This window comes from Nipponia nippon, unplaced genomic scaffold, assembly GCF_047370975.1.
Source record: "Nipponia nippon isolate SJK-2023a ecotype South Korea unplaced genomic scaffold, ASM4737097v1 scaffold_3, whole genome shotgun sequence".
Lineage (NCBI taxonomy): Eukaryota > Metazoa > Chordata > Aves > Pelecaniformes > Threskiornithidae > Nipponia > Nipponia nippon.
Window position 1 is genome coordinate 45,722,913 of NW_028262347.1, and position 18,107 is coordinate 45,741,019.

Sequence of the window (18,107 nt, forward strand, 5' to 3'; positions counted from 1 at the left end):
GCTCTCTGGTTATGGTCATTCAAACATTTTTGACTGGCTTTATAGTATTTTAATCTAAACCTTGTTTCTTAAATTTGCTTATGAAATTTTTATGTGAAATGGTATCAAAAATCTTGCTGAAATCAAAATATATGACAACCAGTTGTTTTTTGCTCTTGCGAATCCTTTCACCCTCCTTACAAGCAAAGTAGACTGACTTGTGGTTTGTTCTTGACAAAATCATGTTGACTATTACTTACCTGTTTATCTTTCAGTGTTTCTAAATTCTTTATTTGTTCCATTTTTTTCAGTACATTGAATTTCAACTGACTGCTCTATAATAAGACATACATCTACTAGCCATCTGACATACTATCTTTGAGAACTTGTCAGTGACAATGAGTAATAGTTCTGAGGTCAATTCATTCCCTTCTTGGCTGTCCTAGGGTGAAGTTCATAATACATACCTGGTTTGAAAACTTATAATTTGTGGAAATGTTTTCTAGTTTGTTTCCCTATTTTAGGCTGAGATTTTACTTCTTTGCTACTGGCTTAGCCACATGCTCTCAGATGACTCTTCTAATAAAAGTGTGCAAAAATGTATTAAACACTTCAGCTTTCCTAGTCTTTTGCCAGTACCGTTACTTTTCTGCTAAGTTGTGGGCTAGCTCTTTCCATGGCCACAACAGAGTAGCTGTACTGCAAGCTCCCAACACTGAAGAAGTACCTCAGGCTCTTTCAGCTCCACTCTTCCCAGCAGCCTCCATCACCACTAACGTTGCAAACTTACTTCCCACTCCTCTGACAGCTTCCTTGAGTGGCCACCTCAACTGTCTTCTTTAGCATCCAGCACTGTGGACAGCAGAAGAGTAGCGACATCATGACCTTTAAAACCTGGAAAATGTTGTTGTCTGGCTGCCCTGTAGAAATCATACTTTGTGAAGAGCAGTTATGGTCATAGCTCTAGCTACCTGTAGGTGGTGCTAAGGGCTGAAAAGGGAAGGGGTATTTGGCTTAGTTGAGTTCTGGAATCAAATTCAGCCCCAAATCGCAGCATTTACAGTCATAGTGGCAGTGCTGGCAGCGTTGATCAGGTGATTGGGAAAAGAAGAGGGGAACGTGTCGTAGTTCAAATGAAATAGAGAAAGTTTTATTTTAAAGGTGGGTAACTTGAGGCACAGAGAAACAAAGTATTATTTCCAGAATCTGATAGTAGGTTTTGTAATGTGAAATACCATCCAGGAATCCTGACTGAAGCATGTCACTCTCACACCAGAATCCACTCCTCAGCTATTCAAATAAATCTCTTGGGGATGGGGGTGAGGAGGGGCTAAGATATATGGGAAAGGAAATGAGAATGTTATCTCCACTTTACTGTGTAATACTCATTTAAGAATGGCTAGAGCTTTCTGAATAATGAATGTATCTCAGTATTTCATGTCAGTGCAAAATGCTGTCTGAAGAACAGTTATTGTAAATGAGAACTGAGAAACTGCTATTAGAAAATTATAAACCTTAGGAAAGTGCTGATTTCAAAAACAAAACACAGTTTTCATTTTGTAGTATGACTTTCAATTAGGAAAAAATATTTCATTTTAAAGTTCTCTTGAAAAAGTAACTAGAATAACTCTGATGTCTTTTTTTTAATCCCTTGCAGCTCCCAGACAGCTGTATAATGGATTACTATGAAAAATACAAGCACAGAATGAATGAGCTTGAAGCATTTAATATGGTAAAAGTTATAGGATTAATACTATTACCTTGTATATATGTGCTAGTCTAGAACAAAGCCCCGTTAAGTTTTATGTGGAGGTGGACTGTCTTATGCTGTGGTATGCAATCTCAAAAACAAAGCAGCTGCCCCTTCCAAACTTTGGAGCATATCCTATTCCAAAACTATATTAGGTGTCAGTAAAATAATAAAGCGAACACATGGAAGATTCTTTTTCAAGAGGGACTATTACCCTGGAAAATGAAATGTCAGTCTCCTTTTAAACCTAGACTGGTCTCCATGCAGTTATTTCATAAAAATTCTTTTTATTAAAATTCATTATTTCCCTCTTTAAAATTGTTCTGCTTCATATAATATCATTTTCTTGTTGGGCAATTTCTTGAAACCAACTAAATAACATAGTTTCCTGACTTTATGGCATTCCATGTATTTTTGATCTTTAATATAATCTGTTTTGAAGATGTCCATCCCACAGGGAAAATTGGCAAGGTGACATTTGTACAACAGAACCACTAGAAAATGACTGACCTTCCTGGAATTGTTCTGTGGAAGTGTAACATTCGGAAGTGTATTGGCTCTCTTTCCCAAAATCCTTGTAGTATCTAATCTTTCTTTCAGTTGAAGGTTGTTCTGGCTCCCTGCATAGAAGTTTTGATACTTCTGGATCGTCTTTGTTACCTCAAGGAGCAGGTATTCTTGCATTATATTTTATGATACCTAAAGGCTGCATCAGTGAAATGAGACTATTTCAGCCAATTTATTACTGTGTAGATGAAAAGTCTCTGTTGCAGAATTATTATTCTCATCATATTTGCAAAAGTGTAAGCATTCATTCCATTTAGTATAAACATATGCCCAGCAGATGTTCTTATTTTCAGCAAAGCAGCAACAGTAAAGTTTATGTTCTTTTAATTGTATGGTAATTACTAGTCAATAGACAGCAAAAAATAAATTAATTAAATATGCAACAAATCTCATTTTATACAACATATTGAGGTATTTAATAATTAAAAAGAATATTGGAAATGCTAAACAAACATTGTGCTGTACATGCCAGAGCTTCCAATGAATATGTTTTAGAATACAATTACAATTCAAGAAATTTTGAATTAGGTCCAAAATGTTTATGATTTCCTTTTATTGTTTCTTAATTAAGATCAATGATGAGAGAGGGTGCACTTTTTCCAACTGTATGGGTCAACTGAGGTACATTTGACTAACATGCAGCCTGGATATATTTTACAAGTATAGACCTGGGATATAATAAGCAAATGCTACCACATTTACTCCGTAGTGATTTATATTACATTGTTTCTTCTAACACTAATTTTGAGCTTGGCCTGATTAACTCAGAAGCAGCAGTCATGCTTTCTCTGCACCAGTAAACATTTTTTGGACAAATAATAATTTGCTAGGAGGAAATGGTAGCATCTTCCAGCTTCTGCTCTGGGCCACGGTCAAAATAAAATTTTAAAATAAAAGTTTAAACCCATTCAAGTGAATAGCTCTGTTTTTCCACCATAAACCTTTCATTTTAACAGCTCCATTTTATCATAAGTAAAAATTCACTTTATTCTCTGCCACAGTGCACTTGGAACAACTGAGTTGTAGTAAATGTATGCTTTTGTTCTAACTGGTATTTTTACAGAGAGGCAATTTGAAATATTTAAATAATGATGTATTTTCCCCAATGCCAACCAGTTATAAATCACATAGAGATCTGTATGATTTCCAAGACAGGAGATCAGACTTGCTGCATTTAGCACTAATTTACCTTTTCTAAATGTAATATACGCATTGATTTAATCTTGTACTGGTTGATTCACAAAATGTGTTTAGGAAGAAAAAATAGAAATGATAAAAGCCATATGCAACATGGAGACCAGATCCAGCTGGCCTTATTCATTTGAAGTCAGTTAATTAGCTTCAGTAGTAGAATGTGCTGCATAAAATGAGTAGGACTTGATCCTTAATTTCTTTGCTCTAGTTCAACCGAAAAAAAGCTTTATTGATGAAGGGGGTGGTAAGCTGTCGTTTGATAGTGCCAGAAATAATTTAATGTCTTTAAAATACATCCTGGTTTGGGTATCCTTTTTTCTCAACAAACTTTCCATGATTTTCTTGTTAGGTAAGTGTTTTTTCTGCTTTGCATTAAGGATAATTTTTAATATTTTTTTGCAATTTTGTATTTCAAAATGTGGACCTATTACCATATCTTAGCTTTTAAGTCAAACACATTTTTATGTACTTCAATCATATATCATTTTACAGGACAACATTGCCTGGTCTGGACTTGTGAAGTTATTTGATCCCGTGAAATCCCCCAGATGCTATGCAGTTATTGCTCTGAAGAAACAGTCATGTTTTTAAGTGGAAGCAAATTGCAGATAGGTTGAAAGCTCTGAACTGATACTGCTGTTTCCTCACTTTTATTCTGTTATTTTTAATTGATTCCTCAAGTACTCTGACTGCTTTTCAGCTGTAAAAGTGCAATGCCTCTTTTAATCATGAGAAATAAATATCTCCTTTATAAATACCATTGCTTCCTTATGTCATTTATTAAACAATGTTGAACATCTGGCTTTATTATAAAAGTTATGACCCGTATTATGTGATTATTATTTTAAAATAATTTTTATGTTTCTTCTTTTTAAGGCATTATACTATGTATCAATACCCCTTCTCTTGGTATTTCTAATCACAAGATCATACCTTCTCAATTTTTTACCAGTGGCTGGCATAAGCAGTCTCAGACTAACCTCACGTTTTTTCTTTTCTGGATTCAGATGGTGCATGGTATAAACAGAAAAATAACCTGCACTGTGAACAAGATGTTCATAGACTAAATAGGATCTTTGTACTTCCCTGTTCTCCAGGTCATCAGGACCCGCTTATTTATAGAGCAACCTAGAAAAGCCTAGGTAGTAACTACCTGCAAAAAGCAGTTTTGTATTAACTCCTTCCTTCAGGCATGTTCCTGGCATGCACTTTTTCCCTGTCATTCTGAAAGAAAAAAAATGTCTGTCCTCTAATCCAGTGGGAGATTTCCCAGTGCTTAAGAATCAGCTGCCCTGCTGGAGTTCAGTCTGTAATCCTTGGATTTTATCAGAAAGCTATTATCTGGCCCAAATGTGTTGGGGATAAATACGTCGGTACCCAAGTGAATTGAAACTTGCTAGGCAGTTTCTCATTGGCAGTACTGCATTCATGAGTGGGAAATTTATTTGTTGATGCATTTATGTCAATGGGTTGCCTAATTAAACTTGCAGATTTTCCATCAATTAAAAAAGAGCAAAGTTTCTATTCTGAGTCCTAGTGCTTTTATTAGAATTTTCCAGCATATATAAAACATAATTAGCTACCAGTGCACAGGAAAAAGGACAACAGATAAATAATAAAATACAACATTAAAGAAAAAAAGGGAAGAATGCAACTTTGGTGGGCTGAAGATGAGAATAACAGAAAATATTTTTATATTAATTGTATAGTGACTGTAATAGTCATGGGAATCAGACTGAAATTCAGATGTGAGTAGGAACAATCTTTTTCTGTTTCAGTCTGCAAAATATAATGAGAGCTTGTGAACGTGGCCATTCAAGAAAAGAGAAGTAAGGTATTTTTCTAACAAGTCACATCTTTCTTGATGTGTTCACTTGGAAGAAATACTTTTTTTTGGTGGTGTAAGTTCACTGCTGTCTATTTTAGGACTCTCAGTCCTTATTAGCTCCATGGCTCCAGTAAGAGCTTCTTACATTTGTTTTGTCCCAGTACGTTCAATCCTCAGAGCTGCTGAACACCTGCAAGGAAATTAATAGAAGTTTCAGGTGCTCACAGTGTCTTTGGAGCAGAGCTAAGAGAAGAAAATGAGGCCTTCCATATATGCCACTTTTTGTTATATAGGGAGTACTGAGGGAACTAACAAGCTGGTAGATTCTTTTCCCAGGAGAAGAATCAAAAGAAATAAAATCCTTTCCTAACCTCTAAGCATCTAGAAGGAAAAAAAAAAAAACAGTAATCTCTGCTATAAAGAGGCAATCTAAAGTACATGATGTTAAAAAGAAAAAAGATGAACAAAAATATTAGAAAAATAGGTTTTATTATATTATGTTCTGTTAAGACATGATGCGTAATTATTAGTGAAATGTTAGAGTGTTGTCGTCCCAGTCTTATGTGCTGTTGGAAAAATGTACTTGGGGATGAAATTGCCTTTTTTGTGTTATGAATTGATTCTTCTGCTTTTTCAGATCAAATACTAAAAACTGGGCATATATGATGTCCAAATAAAGAAAGAACAGTTTCTCACTGAAAGCAAGTGCTTAAAAGTACCCTGTTATAGCACAAAAATATTTGTTTCAGCAAGCCCCACCTGCTTTAATTTGAACACAGTCAAAATTGCATAGGGTAGACTATGACTAATTTTGTGCGATATTTTAATGTGTGTAATGCTATCTAAATTCAGAGTTAAATTCTTATTACTATCTTAAGAGGGTATTTGCAACAGTTTAGAATAAAAAGCGCATCTCTAGGATTAGCCCAAGTGCTCTTTCACTGATTCAAAAAGGTCTGAATAAATTTGCATGCCCCCCCAGCAACTTCTCAGGCTCTTTCAGTACTTTTCACGCACTTTGTAGTCTATGCAGGCAAAGACAGAGGCGATGTGCTTCTTAGAATAATAACCATCAAGAGGTTTATATGACGAGTTTGCATTCAGCAAAGTCAGTTGCTGTCTGCTCTCGAAGCTGTTTCGAAGCTTTGGACGCCTGAATACCTATAAGCTATTGTTACATAATGGAAAAATCCCTGACAGTAATCAAGATGAATAAAACGATTTTTCTTCATGGTTATTGCCAAAAGTTCTTCCATCATGTAAACTGTATCTTACATATGATGAAGTCTTTTCATAGAAAAGAATCTCCATTTTCTTTCAGTGTGACAGAGAGCTATCTATGTTGATATGCTCCCTAAGGAATAGTGGATATGCCTGCTTTCCCTCAGGTGTTCGCTTGATTCTGTTTGTGGCACACCTATGCATTCCATAGCAGATTTGGAGTGTTTCATTTATTTTTCTTAGGGCTGAAACCTGTTCTCAGACAGAGGAACAAAAGTATATGCAGGGTATGTGTGCAACCTTAATTTCCAAGAGTATGTTGCAATCCTAAGATCTCCAAGCCTGCTTTTGTGACAATAAACTTGAATTCTGCAGTTCTGATTCATGCCTTAGAACATCACACCACCAAAAAATTTTGTGCTCTTTTAGTTTCTGGGATTTTAGTTTCAAGTTTTTTTCTGAATAAATATTAAGTATTTTTTATTACAAATTATCTTCTTCATTGACATTATTCATTAATTTACTGTTAAAACATCAACTATCTGTCTAGCGTTAAAATGCTTTTGCTGTGTCATGATGGAGTTAAAATCTTGAGACTCAAAATCTGTGTATCCTATGATGGCTTAAAATCTGCACAAGGGAAGCATGCTAAATGTCTTTGGCTTGGTGGCAGCTATATGTCTTTTTGACGACTGGAGTATTCTTTCGTATCAGTACTTATTGGTTCAGATTTACTTTTTTCCTAAAAACCATCCTGAGTGTGTTATTATATTGCCAGAGATCACTGATACTAATGGCAAGTAGTAAAACAGAACCAGCACCACGAAAGTCTTCCCAGCTTACGTGTGAAATAGCCAGCTTAGTGTGGTGCTTCAGACTTCCTTTTCTCTGGGAAGCAGCTGAATACCCAACCTTTGTTAGCATCTTTAAATCTCTTTATCCCATGCACCTTATCATTCTTACTGATATATGTCCTCCTTCTTGCTGATATATATCCTAGTGTTCTGAAAGGAGGGGAATCCATGCTAGGCTATGAGCTATGAAGAATTTTCAGTATTCGTAATCAATTCAGAACCGAAGTATACTTGCCCAGACATTTAAATTGGCCAGCTAACCCTTAGAACTGTAACTTTAGCTTCCTTAGTTTCTGAGATCCATTGAAATTTTGCAGTTTCCAAGATTCCTGTATTTCCTGCCAGGTGGGAGCATGGCCTAATTCTCTGGGATCCAGCTGCAGTTCACTCACCATGTTCATCTGAAATAACCAACTCAGTTTGGCGGCTCTATATTCTTTATCTCCAAGCAACTGCTGAATAAGTTGGTTTGTTTGAATTTGTTTATCCCTGGTTGTTATCTTTGTCAATGTTATATTTCAGAGCACTCTAAGCAAAGAAGTAAAATCCTTCTGAGATTTAGGAAACCTCAGTGTAGTTCCACCGCAGCTATGCTTCTTGTTGCTTTCTCCCTTAAAGCCTTGAAATTAATTCCCGATGATCAGACAGATTAATGAACAACAGACAGCCTGAGAGGCATAGGTTATTAAAAAATACTATGTACAATATCTTCTCTTCAGGAGTCTTTTTTTCAATTCAGGAGCTCTGAGGCACTTTCTTCACAGAAATTCCAGCGCACATTATCATTAAACTCAAACGTCCAAGGAAACCCACCAAAGTAATGAAGATTTGCTACAAACCGTTAGAACATGCTGTTGTACACCAGTCTTCTCAGTATACACCTGCATCCTCCTCAAGGCTGTCTGCAATGTCTGTATCAAACCGGAGAGGAATAGACACTTGTCTCACCATCCCAGTGATGCTGTTCATGAAATCTGCAAGAGAATGACACTCTATTCTCTGCTTTGTGTTAAAAGGCAACAGAACTCTTAGAATGCATATGTCCAACATCCAAAGATTTCTCCAGATATCATTATTGAAATCCATTTAACAGACTTCTTCAGTCAGTTTAGTCTGTTAGTTACTTCAATCAATACTGACTATCATTAATAGGTCTACAAAATTTTGTCCTGTGGTTTATGTTCCACAGGTGGGCCTTTCTCTTAATACAGTTTTTTTACTCATCAAAACAGTAAATGGTGTCAACTAATTGCTAAGAGTGGGACCTACTTCTAGATATATTTATTTTTTGATTTTACAGTAACTTGAAGTTGTTTTATCTAAGTGGAATGCTACTTGGTTGAGTCTCCATCCCTGGAGGTATTTAAAAGAAGGGTCAATGTGGTGTTCGAGGACATGGTTTAGTGGTGGACTTGGCAGTGATAGGTTAACGGTTGGACTCAATGATCTTAAGGGTCTTTTCCAACCTTAACGATTCTGTGATTCTATGATTCTACTATATACCATCATTTCCTCAGAACTGTGGATTCAAAGGAAATCAGAAAATGGTTTCTAGATTACCAATGAAATTTAGAAGAAGTTGAAATTGTACTGCATAAGTGTGTTCTTGGGTAGGAAAGCACAGTATATGCACAGGTTACATCATGAGGCACACTGTTGGCCAGGATTTGTTAAACTCACAAATACAAAACACATAGGCAAGATTATATGGACAAAATATCTCAAAGATTTGCAGTTACTGTAAAGTATATAACTATTCTTTATAAACTGTAGGAAGAAATCTAATTATCATATTCAATGGAAATACAGGAAACCATGATCTTTCAGCAAGTACACAGGAGATTCAGATTTTAAACTTGCCTAACAACCTAGGAACTAGCTGCAAAAGTGAAAAAATTTTTAGAGCAACAATCTGATATACTGTTCACCCCAGGAAGTCAAGCTATTTTCTACACAACATTTGTTTTGTACCTGTTGTATAATCCATCATTTTGGTCTATTCTTGCTTTTTTTTTTTTTTAATAGTTCATCATTAAATTATCTCTTTTCAGTCTTTTGTAATTACAGTCACAGTGGCTATGTATAGTCAGCAAGGACTTTCCTTTTGTATGTAACACATGCTAACAAGATACAATTATTTAATATCTTTGTTTAAAATCAACAAAGACTGTCCAAAAGCAAAATATCACTTCTAAATTTAACTATAATCTGTGGATTAAAAAAAATCTGCATGTGAAACCTGGGCAAACTTTTAACTTTTCATTACAAAATTCTCAGTTTTATGTAAGTCTCTTTCTCTTTGCATCTGGACCAATATGAACGTATTCATGTAGATAAAGATGTTGTCAGGGCAGCTGGTATTGGGTTTCACATGGAATTTATCAAGAAAATCAAGATGCAGTAAATCCACTGAGCCAACAAATCAGAATGTTAGACTGAAGCTCAGATTGCCTTAACACACAAACTGTCAACTCTTTCATGAATCACTGATGAAAAGAGCAAAGCTGTCTGCTTACTGAATAACTCGGTAGTGTCTGGCACCAAAAGAGAAAATTCCAAATAAGAAGGAGCAGTGATCACCTCTCCTGATTACATAAACCTTCAGAAACAATAATTAAAATGTACAGTTGTAAATCTATGTTGTTTATTACACCTCCCATTATTAGAGTAATGAATAAAGACTGACAGCAGAAGCAGCCATGCTGTTTCTCAACTATAAATCCTAAATTCACTTGTTAGTCTTAGAAAGGCTGAAGTCATCAAGAGGACACACAGATGTTAAAAAGTGTAGAATGAGCTGTACATTACTTGGATGAATGTGCCATTTGTTAACCTTTTTTATACTCTGTGGCACGGGTATCAATTCAAAGAACACAACTCACAAAATACTCAATGGACAGCATATAAACCAAGTTTTATCAATTTTAAGCTCTTCAGTGTTTATTTATTAGCAGACTATTATTAACTAGCAAGGGTTAGAAGGGTGATTTCAGCAAAATTGTTGCTATGCTGTTTATGATTAAAAATTTTAAATAAAAGCAAATAAAAACATGTAAACCCTGACTTTCCCAGAAATCTTAGTTTTAATTTGAGAATATGAATAATGGTACAGAGTCATGTAGTGAAAATGCATATCATTAACATTACCCCTAGACAGATTCTTGATTTAAGTAAAAAATGTCTGGCCAACAAGAGCTTTAGAGAATTGCTCATTTTCTTTTTTTAAAAGTCACAGTTCTTTTTAAAGTCACACTTCTGTAATGATGTTGAACTTTTCTTTTTAGTAAACAGAATTCTATTGAGTTTATTTAGAAAAAGAAGGTATTCAAAGCGCCACTTTGTTCCTGTGCTTATCCTCAAACAGTATTGCAGAAGTGAGAGAAAACGTAACAAGTGTATCTAAGAAGTGATTTTTTTGGACAACCATTCCACTTGCACTAGTTAATCACACGAATCAACTTTAATGTCATCTATCTAAACACCAGTTCTTGAAATCATGAGTTAGGGAGAAAAGATAACTTCCTAAATCAGACTTTTAAATAGCATTGAAATTGAAATTGAAATTGTCACTTTTCTGAAGACATCCACATCCTTTGAATAATTGTAATTTGTCTATATAGAAAAGAAAGACAATTCCAAACATTCAGCATTATACAAAAAGTTCATAGATAAAACATTAACAGATATTAGTACGAAACAATCCATTAGATACACTTACGTAGTGAAGACCTGGGTTGTCTTTGTCTGAGTCACTGGCAAATCTCTGTTGATTTCCATGGGAGCAGGCTTGGATACAAAAGCATCTGCTGCAGACAGTGTGGATGATCTAATATCTTTTGTGCAAAGACAGTTCCAAATGTACATTTGTGAAGGCAAAGAGATTGTGTACACTTCCTTTATCTATAGGTATTGAAGTTGAACAGTATAGAAATTACTGTGAGCTCTGGTTCATGATTGAAATCTTCCTGACATATAGTAAGAGAAGGATCAAAAGGCTTTTTGTTTATTTTTTATTGCAGATAATATGTTTTTAATGCATTAAAACTCTCAGGATTTTCTTTTCTCCGCTGACTGGTCCTTTAACAATGAGAGCACTGATTACAGTAATACAGAGTTAAATGACACTTATTGTTCCTAAGAATAACTCAAGTGTCACAGCCTATGCTTTCACTGAAGCCAATGGTAAAATTCCCATGAACTCTATTATAACTGGTTTTATGAACAAGGAAAGTAAGATTTAGCCTTAATTCTTCAAAAAGCAACATTTGTTACAGTACTTTGACAGAACATCTTCATAGCAAGATTTCACTGTAAACCTATATTTGCCTTCCTTCCCTTCCTCTGTGCAGAAATTTTATAGAACATTGTAAAAGAAAGAATTGAATTTATATAAATGGTATGTTTCCCCAATTAGCCACTTCTATCAGCACTTTGCAGGCAGTGCATCCCTTATTCATGAACTATGTGTTAAAGAAAGTAATGCTAATTAATAACTGTTTCTGCACAGCCCATGAATTCAATTCAGAACCTATAAATGTAGACTGCGTGAGATAAATTTTGATTGATTCTTACAATTCCGTTTAAGATGTATTTTCAGAATAGATTTCTATGGAAAACATTTTTTAAATGTGATTTTATTGAAAATATTTTCCAGCAGGACTTGAAAATTATGTAACTGGAGGTGAAGAATGAAAATAATATTTCAGGTTGTCAATGGGAATAATTTTTAAAAATTTTCCTGTTTGTTGTGATTTAGCATTTAGCTTTAAGACAACATAAATTAATTAAGTGTAAAATGTATCACAATTATTCATTCACTTCTAGTGTATTATTGAAATATTGTGTTCTCATATGTTGCTAATTTATTTTTCCTTGGCAATCTGTACCTAAGTTTCTGGAAGAGCAAATGTAGGAACATTCATTTTTTTAAGCATTAGTGTTCTACAATTTTATTGAATGAAATAGGAGTGTTGTGGTATGGTAAATAATGTAGTGTTCTCCATTAAAACAGCTGCCAAAACAAATCTGAATACGTGCAAGAGATTATGGTTCACAGTAAGCACTTAGTTTCTTTATGAGTTTATCATCAGAACTTAACGTCAACTTAATTCACTGCTTTTTAGTTAGTTAAGGTTTGAGACCAGCTTTAGCTTCTGATTCTCCAGCTCAGAAAAGGAAAGATAGATCCAGTTTACACCATGTAAAACTACAATATTTATTATCTTGGGTCCCAGAGGCCACATAAGCCTGTTAGTATGGTATTACCCAAAATTAATTCTATGCTTTCCAGCATCGCCAGTTGACTCTGGTGAAGTGCTGCCCTGGTATGGCTGTACCCCTGCATAGTCCAGGGGAGGAGCAGGTGTATCCTCTGAGCATCAAGTCTGAGGTTTTGAGACAGGAGCATGGCCTAGAGGAATAAAGAAGGAAGCACTTTATTACTTTTGTTCTCCCACCCATTGCTTGTGTTATGTCTTCAAGCACTTTGGGCTAAGAGCTTTCTCTCACTGTCTAAGGGTAGCAATGAACAGCTCGCACAATGTGTGTGGCTGATGAGCAGGTCAAGCATGGCTCCTGTAGAGCTGTTTCATGTAAGTAGTGTCTGGGACATGCTGCCACCAAATGCTGGGTAATTCCAGTTGTGGAAGTCAGCCTGATTTGTACCTGATGTGTCCAGTCATTGCAACAAATAGCCTTATTAATGCAGTGGAGTGGTCAGTCATTTACGAAACTATTCTCATCTTCCACTGTGAACTTCTCCAAGCTATGCCTGTCCTCAGCTCATGTCAAGGATGGTTTGGTTTTTGTGTATCTCAGCTCCAGGAAATTTTTGTCATGCAGTTGATAAGGTCCTGAAAGTTGAGCACCTCATATACTCACCTGCAATATTTTTTTTTTCTATACTTTCTCTATATACATGCAGGTGATTGGGCCCAGCTGGTGAGAGAATAGTTAAACACTGGAGACAGAAACACAAATACAGCGTAATCAAAAGATCTAGTGATCTAAAGGCTCCCTGTCTTACTCAAATACCTTCAATTAGAACACTTTCCAGGTCTGAGTATCAGATCTCTTTGCCATCACTAAAACTAAAACAAAGTGTTATATCAGAAAACAGTTCTCTTCTTGGAACAAGTGAGTGGGATTCAGACTGAATACACATGCTTTGGTGTATCCACTGGAAAATATAGGTCTAAGAACCCTTACTCCAGTTTTCATTTGGAGATCGTTTGTCATTAACTGTCCTCTTTTTACTTCATTCATATTTCTTCTGCTTCTCGTGGGAGGCTGGGGAAGGATATGAGCACTACGGTGTATCAACAGTGACAGCTGGAGCTCAGTATGCAAAATACAATTACTTTTTCTGGAAAGGAACATATATCATATATTATCAAAACTAAAGTACATGGATGGACCTCTTCTAGGAGCTAAATTAAAATACTGCCTAAAATCTGCTAAGTTTTCACTGAAAAGAATGGAAGATTTTTCATTTTCTCTACTTGTCTTTTTCTTTCCCAAGAATATTGTTGCAGGACCTTCTTTGTCTTCTAGGAGAAGTGACACTGTGCTTTGGGGGCACAGTATGATGGGGCATACTATTCCAGGTTGTTCTGTTTGTTTTTTTATTGAACTAGAGTGCTTCCCTTGAGCAGCGAATTCACAGGCTTGCCAATGAACATTGCAATGCATATTATCATTCCCAGGTTGCCTAGAGGACATTATTAAAAAGAATAAAAAAATAAATAAATAAACCCAATTTATGTCAGACAGGTGAGTATTACTATGTGTGATAAATTATAAACATCCCCCTTTGTTGGCAGAAAAGCACCTTGAATGTACACTATCTGCATTATCACTACATTTGCATTCTGACAGTCCTCTTCAAAACGAAATATTCTTTGAAGTGCTTTTCAAAAACTGACCTTCACTCTTGAAACATCTCCTCAGGGAAACTATCCTTTTGTATTAGAAATGTCATTTTTATTTTAGTATTTAACTTCCATAGACTTTTCACCTGTTCTTTTTGGTTTATTTTCTTCAGTTGTATGATAATGGTGTGTTGGAGAGAAGTACCGTTTTCCAGTTGAAGTGAAAGTTTGCAACATATATTTTCAAGTAATCTAAATAAGTTTTCATATAGAAAAGAAATCTGAAATTTGTTTTGTAGATGCTGAGAATGTCTGTGCCTACTACAGTTTTAGACTTACAAAGTTCCAATGCCAGTATATGCAGTTGCTTCCTTCAGTTTGTATGGCCTATGAAAACAAAACAGTGATGTACTGAGCAACATGAATTCCAGTGGTCCAAAACCTGAGGAAACCTTAACCAAAAACTGAGGAAAATTATTCTAGACAGGCAGTTTTATGTAAGACACAACTTATCAATGAAAACCTGAAATCCCTAACGTTTGTTATGAAAGTTAGCTACACCCTATTAATATTTTAAAGTTCTTTTTCATTCTTTTTGTGTCTAATCTAAGTATCTTCTGTTGAAAGCCATCTTAGAAGTGTTTACATTCAGTTCCTGAAAATTCTGTGTTTGGCTGTGGTCTTAAAATGCCAGGGTTTTTTACCTCTGCAATTTGTTGCTAAGAAGATGCTCTAAAATGCACATAGGTAATAAATTACTTCCCATAACAAAACAAGCATGCTTCAGTAAACACTTTCAGAAGAATACTACAAAGTGTTCCCATTTTCTGGACTAAATGTATTTCTTTGTAAAGAGAATATTTTTCATTGAGTGTGCCTGTGCTACATAGAACAATAGAAAAACATTGTGACAGATTAATTAGTTAATTTAACTTTTTACTTGGTATATGTGAATTCTGCTCCTAGGTGTAAAATATACGAACTACTCATGTCTATTTTAAACCTTACTGAAGAGCTAAAAATCAGCCTGCAAGATGCCTACCTGATTCTGTCTCATTGCTTGCTGCTGAATTCCCTCTGACGTGAATTGTACTAGCAGAGCATATTTATCTCTCCTATTTGTTGTCTTGAAATATACATTAATTTCTTCAGGGAATAACTGTTGGCCTGCAGATGGTTCACAAATGGTATGGAATGATTATTTACATTTTCCACTTTGTTTTCTGATGGAATAATTTCTGCAGCAAAGCAAAATCTGTTTCTGCAGACATTGGCTCATCTGCTTAGCCTCACTACTCTAGTCCTGTTTAGGTCATGAGGCACTTCGTCGTAGTAAAAATAAGTGGAGAATATCTTAGAGGTTCATGAGCTAGAACAGCAAGAATGGTAAACTGAAGGGGGGGATTAATGATGGAATATGAATTATGAACTATATTTCTGGCAACTATTAGAGCATCTGAGCAAAATTAGCAGTTGTAACTACTCACTTAATGAAGCTCATTTGCAAAAGTATTTATGGAACATGTACACAAAATAGGCACAAACAAAGCCAAAGAAATATGTTTTAAAAATCAAATCAATAGTTAAAGCAAACATTTCTGAAACATATTTACCCCAGACTTCTCTGCAAGATAAATTTGGTATGTGTAATATACACATTTAATATTTTTATACATATCATGATCAAATTAGTATGCCATGAACCAATAACAGAGACACTAGGAAGGAAATTCAGACATTTGATGCCAGAAAGAACATTGCATGATATGCAGACTGAACATTCAAAGCAAGCGCATGAAAAATAGCCAAATATATAGTGAATCGGACATACCGCAGGATGTTTTGGAAACACAACAACAGCAACAATGGAAACTTTTTAGACTTTGTTTAGCTAGAACAGAAAACAAAAGCAAGACCAATTTAATCAATTAATGAAAAAAAGATGTTGACCATTTGGAACATAGCAAATGTAAACCAAAATAATTGAACAGAATGGAAAGGAGAATTGTTTCCAGTTAGCGTATCTATTTTTACACATTGTGTGCTCAACACACACAAAGTTTTATAAATAATTATCTCTAATGGGAAAACTCTAAGCCAACTCAGTGGGCGTTAAAGATGTGAGGCAACATGTTTGACTCAAATCTGCTTGAATATAGCTATTTGATTTACAAAAATTATTGTGCTTGTACTGTCATGGTGTATAAATACATACCTTGCAGCACGGTGCTTTGAACAGCACAGAATGATGAATTTCTATCATTGATTCTACTGTGTCGAGATGTATATTTCACGGTTTTTGCAAATGTGTCAGGATTTAATGAAACTTGCGATTTAGGCGAAGTCATAGTAATGTTTCCATTAAGTTTTCCCATGTTTCTCTATTTTCATTTTCAATTTCATTTTTTTCATTTCTCAAAAAGAAAGTCACCGTATCTTTTCGTATTGTTTCCGTAAATATTCCCACTGCTCTCTATTGAATATGAGATGAGGTAATACTGCCATGCAAGGACTATCATCTTCTCAATTTCAATCCATTATATCAATCATTAATATGAATCTAAAAGTCATTACATAGTAACCTCAGGAGCCTTTTTCTCCCCATTTCCCATTCCCTTATGCAAACCTACTTTAATGCTGGAACACTCAGGGAAGAAGCAGTGTTGAAAATCCTTGTTGGGTTTTCTTATAATGTGTTTTCTGTCTGCTCTTTTTCCTAGTAAGTCCTGTGACACATCCAGGGCTAGTGTCTGAGCATGCTTTTTTGTGTTTATTGGGCATGAGAGAGTCCTTTTGGATTGCCCTTCTGCACTAACAATGTGAAACACCTAAGGAGGAGCTGTTCCCACTCACGTCTGAGCAGAGACTGCTTCATCCAATCCTCTCTTTCTGACTATCAGGCATTCAGAAGTCAATATTTTTAATGGTAAGAACAAAAAAGTTATTTATTTATTTGTTTATTTTAATGTATCTTCTGCTTTCTAAACTGCATGGTTCAGCTCAGTCACTGTTTAAGTAGGGTAATACTTGTTGAAAAAGTAGAAGAGATTCTCTTGTAACCACTTGACTCCAAATATTGGCATTTTGAGGAAAACTGCCAAATGTGATTTCATAGTGCTGCACCTTAATGCAGAAAATACTGGCAGAGGAAGAAAGGGATGGAGTTCACAAGGTCTATGGCTCTATCTCCTCCTGCGCTAAAAAACTTCCATGCCCTAGGAAAGTCACCTTGACTTTCCTGATGTATGAAGTGTTGCATGTTAGCAAGTTGTAGACAAGAATGTTCGTGATAGTATTTTAGAACCACTTATACAAAGGATGCATGACGGATACACATTAGTTTCAAAGTTTTGACCAGTTACAAAGATTTTTGTAATTTTTTGGGAAACGGAGATAAGTGGTTCAATTCCTCAGTTCAGGTTCTTCCTGAAGTTAGGTAACTACTGAAAGGAGATTTTCCGAACCTTATGAAAGATGTTCATTTCATGTAGTTCTGTGTGCATGCTCTTCTTCAAGAACTTCTTAGAGTTTTCTTGAAATATTTTTAGGTTTTCCTTTGTTAGTAGGAAAATTAATCACCAGCCAAATAATCAGCAGTCCTACCTGTATTTCTACCAGTCAAGGATTTCCTGTACAGCCTACGCAAAAGGAAAAAGTGAATTGATGAGGACATAGTTCTTCTCTGTGTGACCTATAAACAAAACCTCCTTTACTCAGTGGAAAATATAAGGAATTTTCCAGATCTTAATACCTTTTATATGGCATTTAACAAGGACACCAGTACATTTTCTATTACAAACAAGTATCAACAATCTAGTCTAGTTCTCATACATTTTTCCCAGGAA

General features: G+C 35.3%; 1 protein-coding gene across 3 annotated transcripts in view; it reads left to right on the forward strand.

Moving 5' to 3' along the window:
* Positions 1–4,241, forward strand: part of METTL25 (methyltransferase like 25) — a 63,674-nt gene extending 59,433 nt beyond the window's left edge. For 2 of the 3 annotated variants that reach the window (XM_087766259.1, XM_009463159.2), the window contains exons 10-12: positions 1,637–1,711; positions 2,330–2,401; positions 3,983–4,241. In XM_087766259.1, the coding sequence (XP_087622385.1) occupies positions 1,637–1,711; positions 2,330–2,401; positions 3,983–4,081 (246 nt within the window). In that variant the 3' untranslated portion in view covers positions 4,082–4,241. Of the gene's footprint in view, positions 1–1,636; positions 1,712–2,329; positions 2,402–3,982 lie in introns of those variants that run through there. The other variant, XR_015706548.1, reaches the window with a different exon arrangement.
* The last annotated feature ends 13,866 nt before the right edge of the window (positions 4,242–18,107 follow it).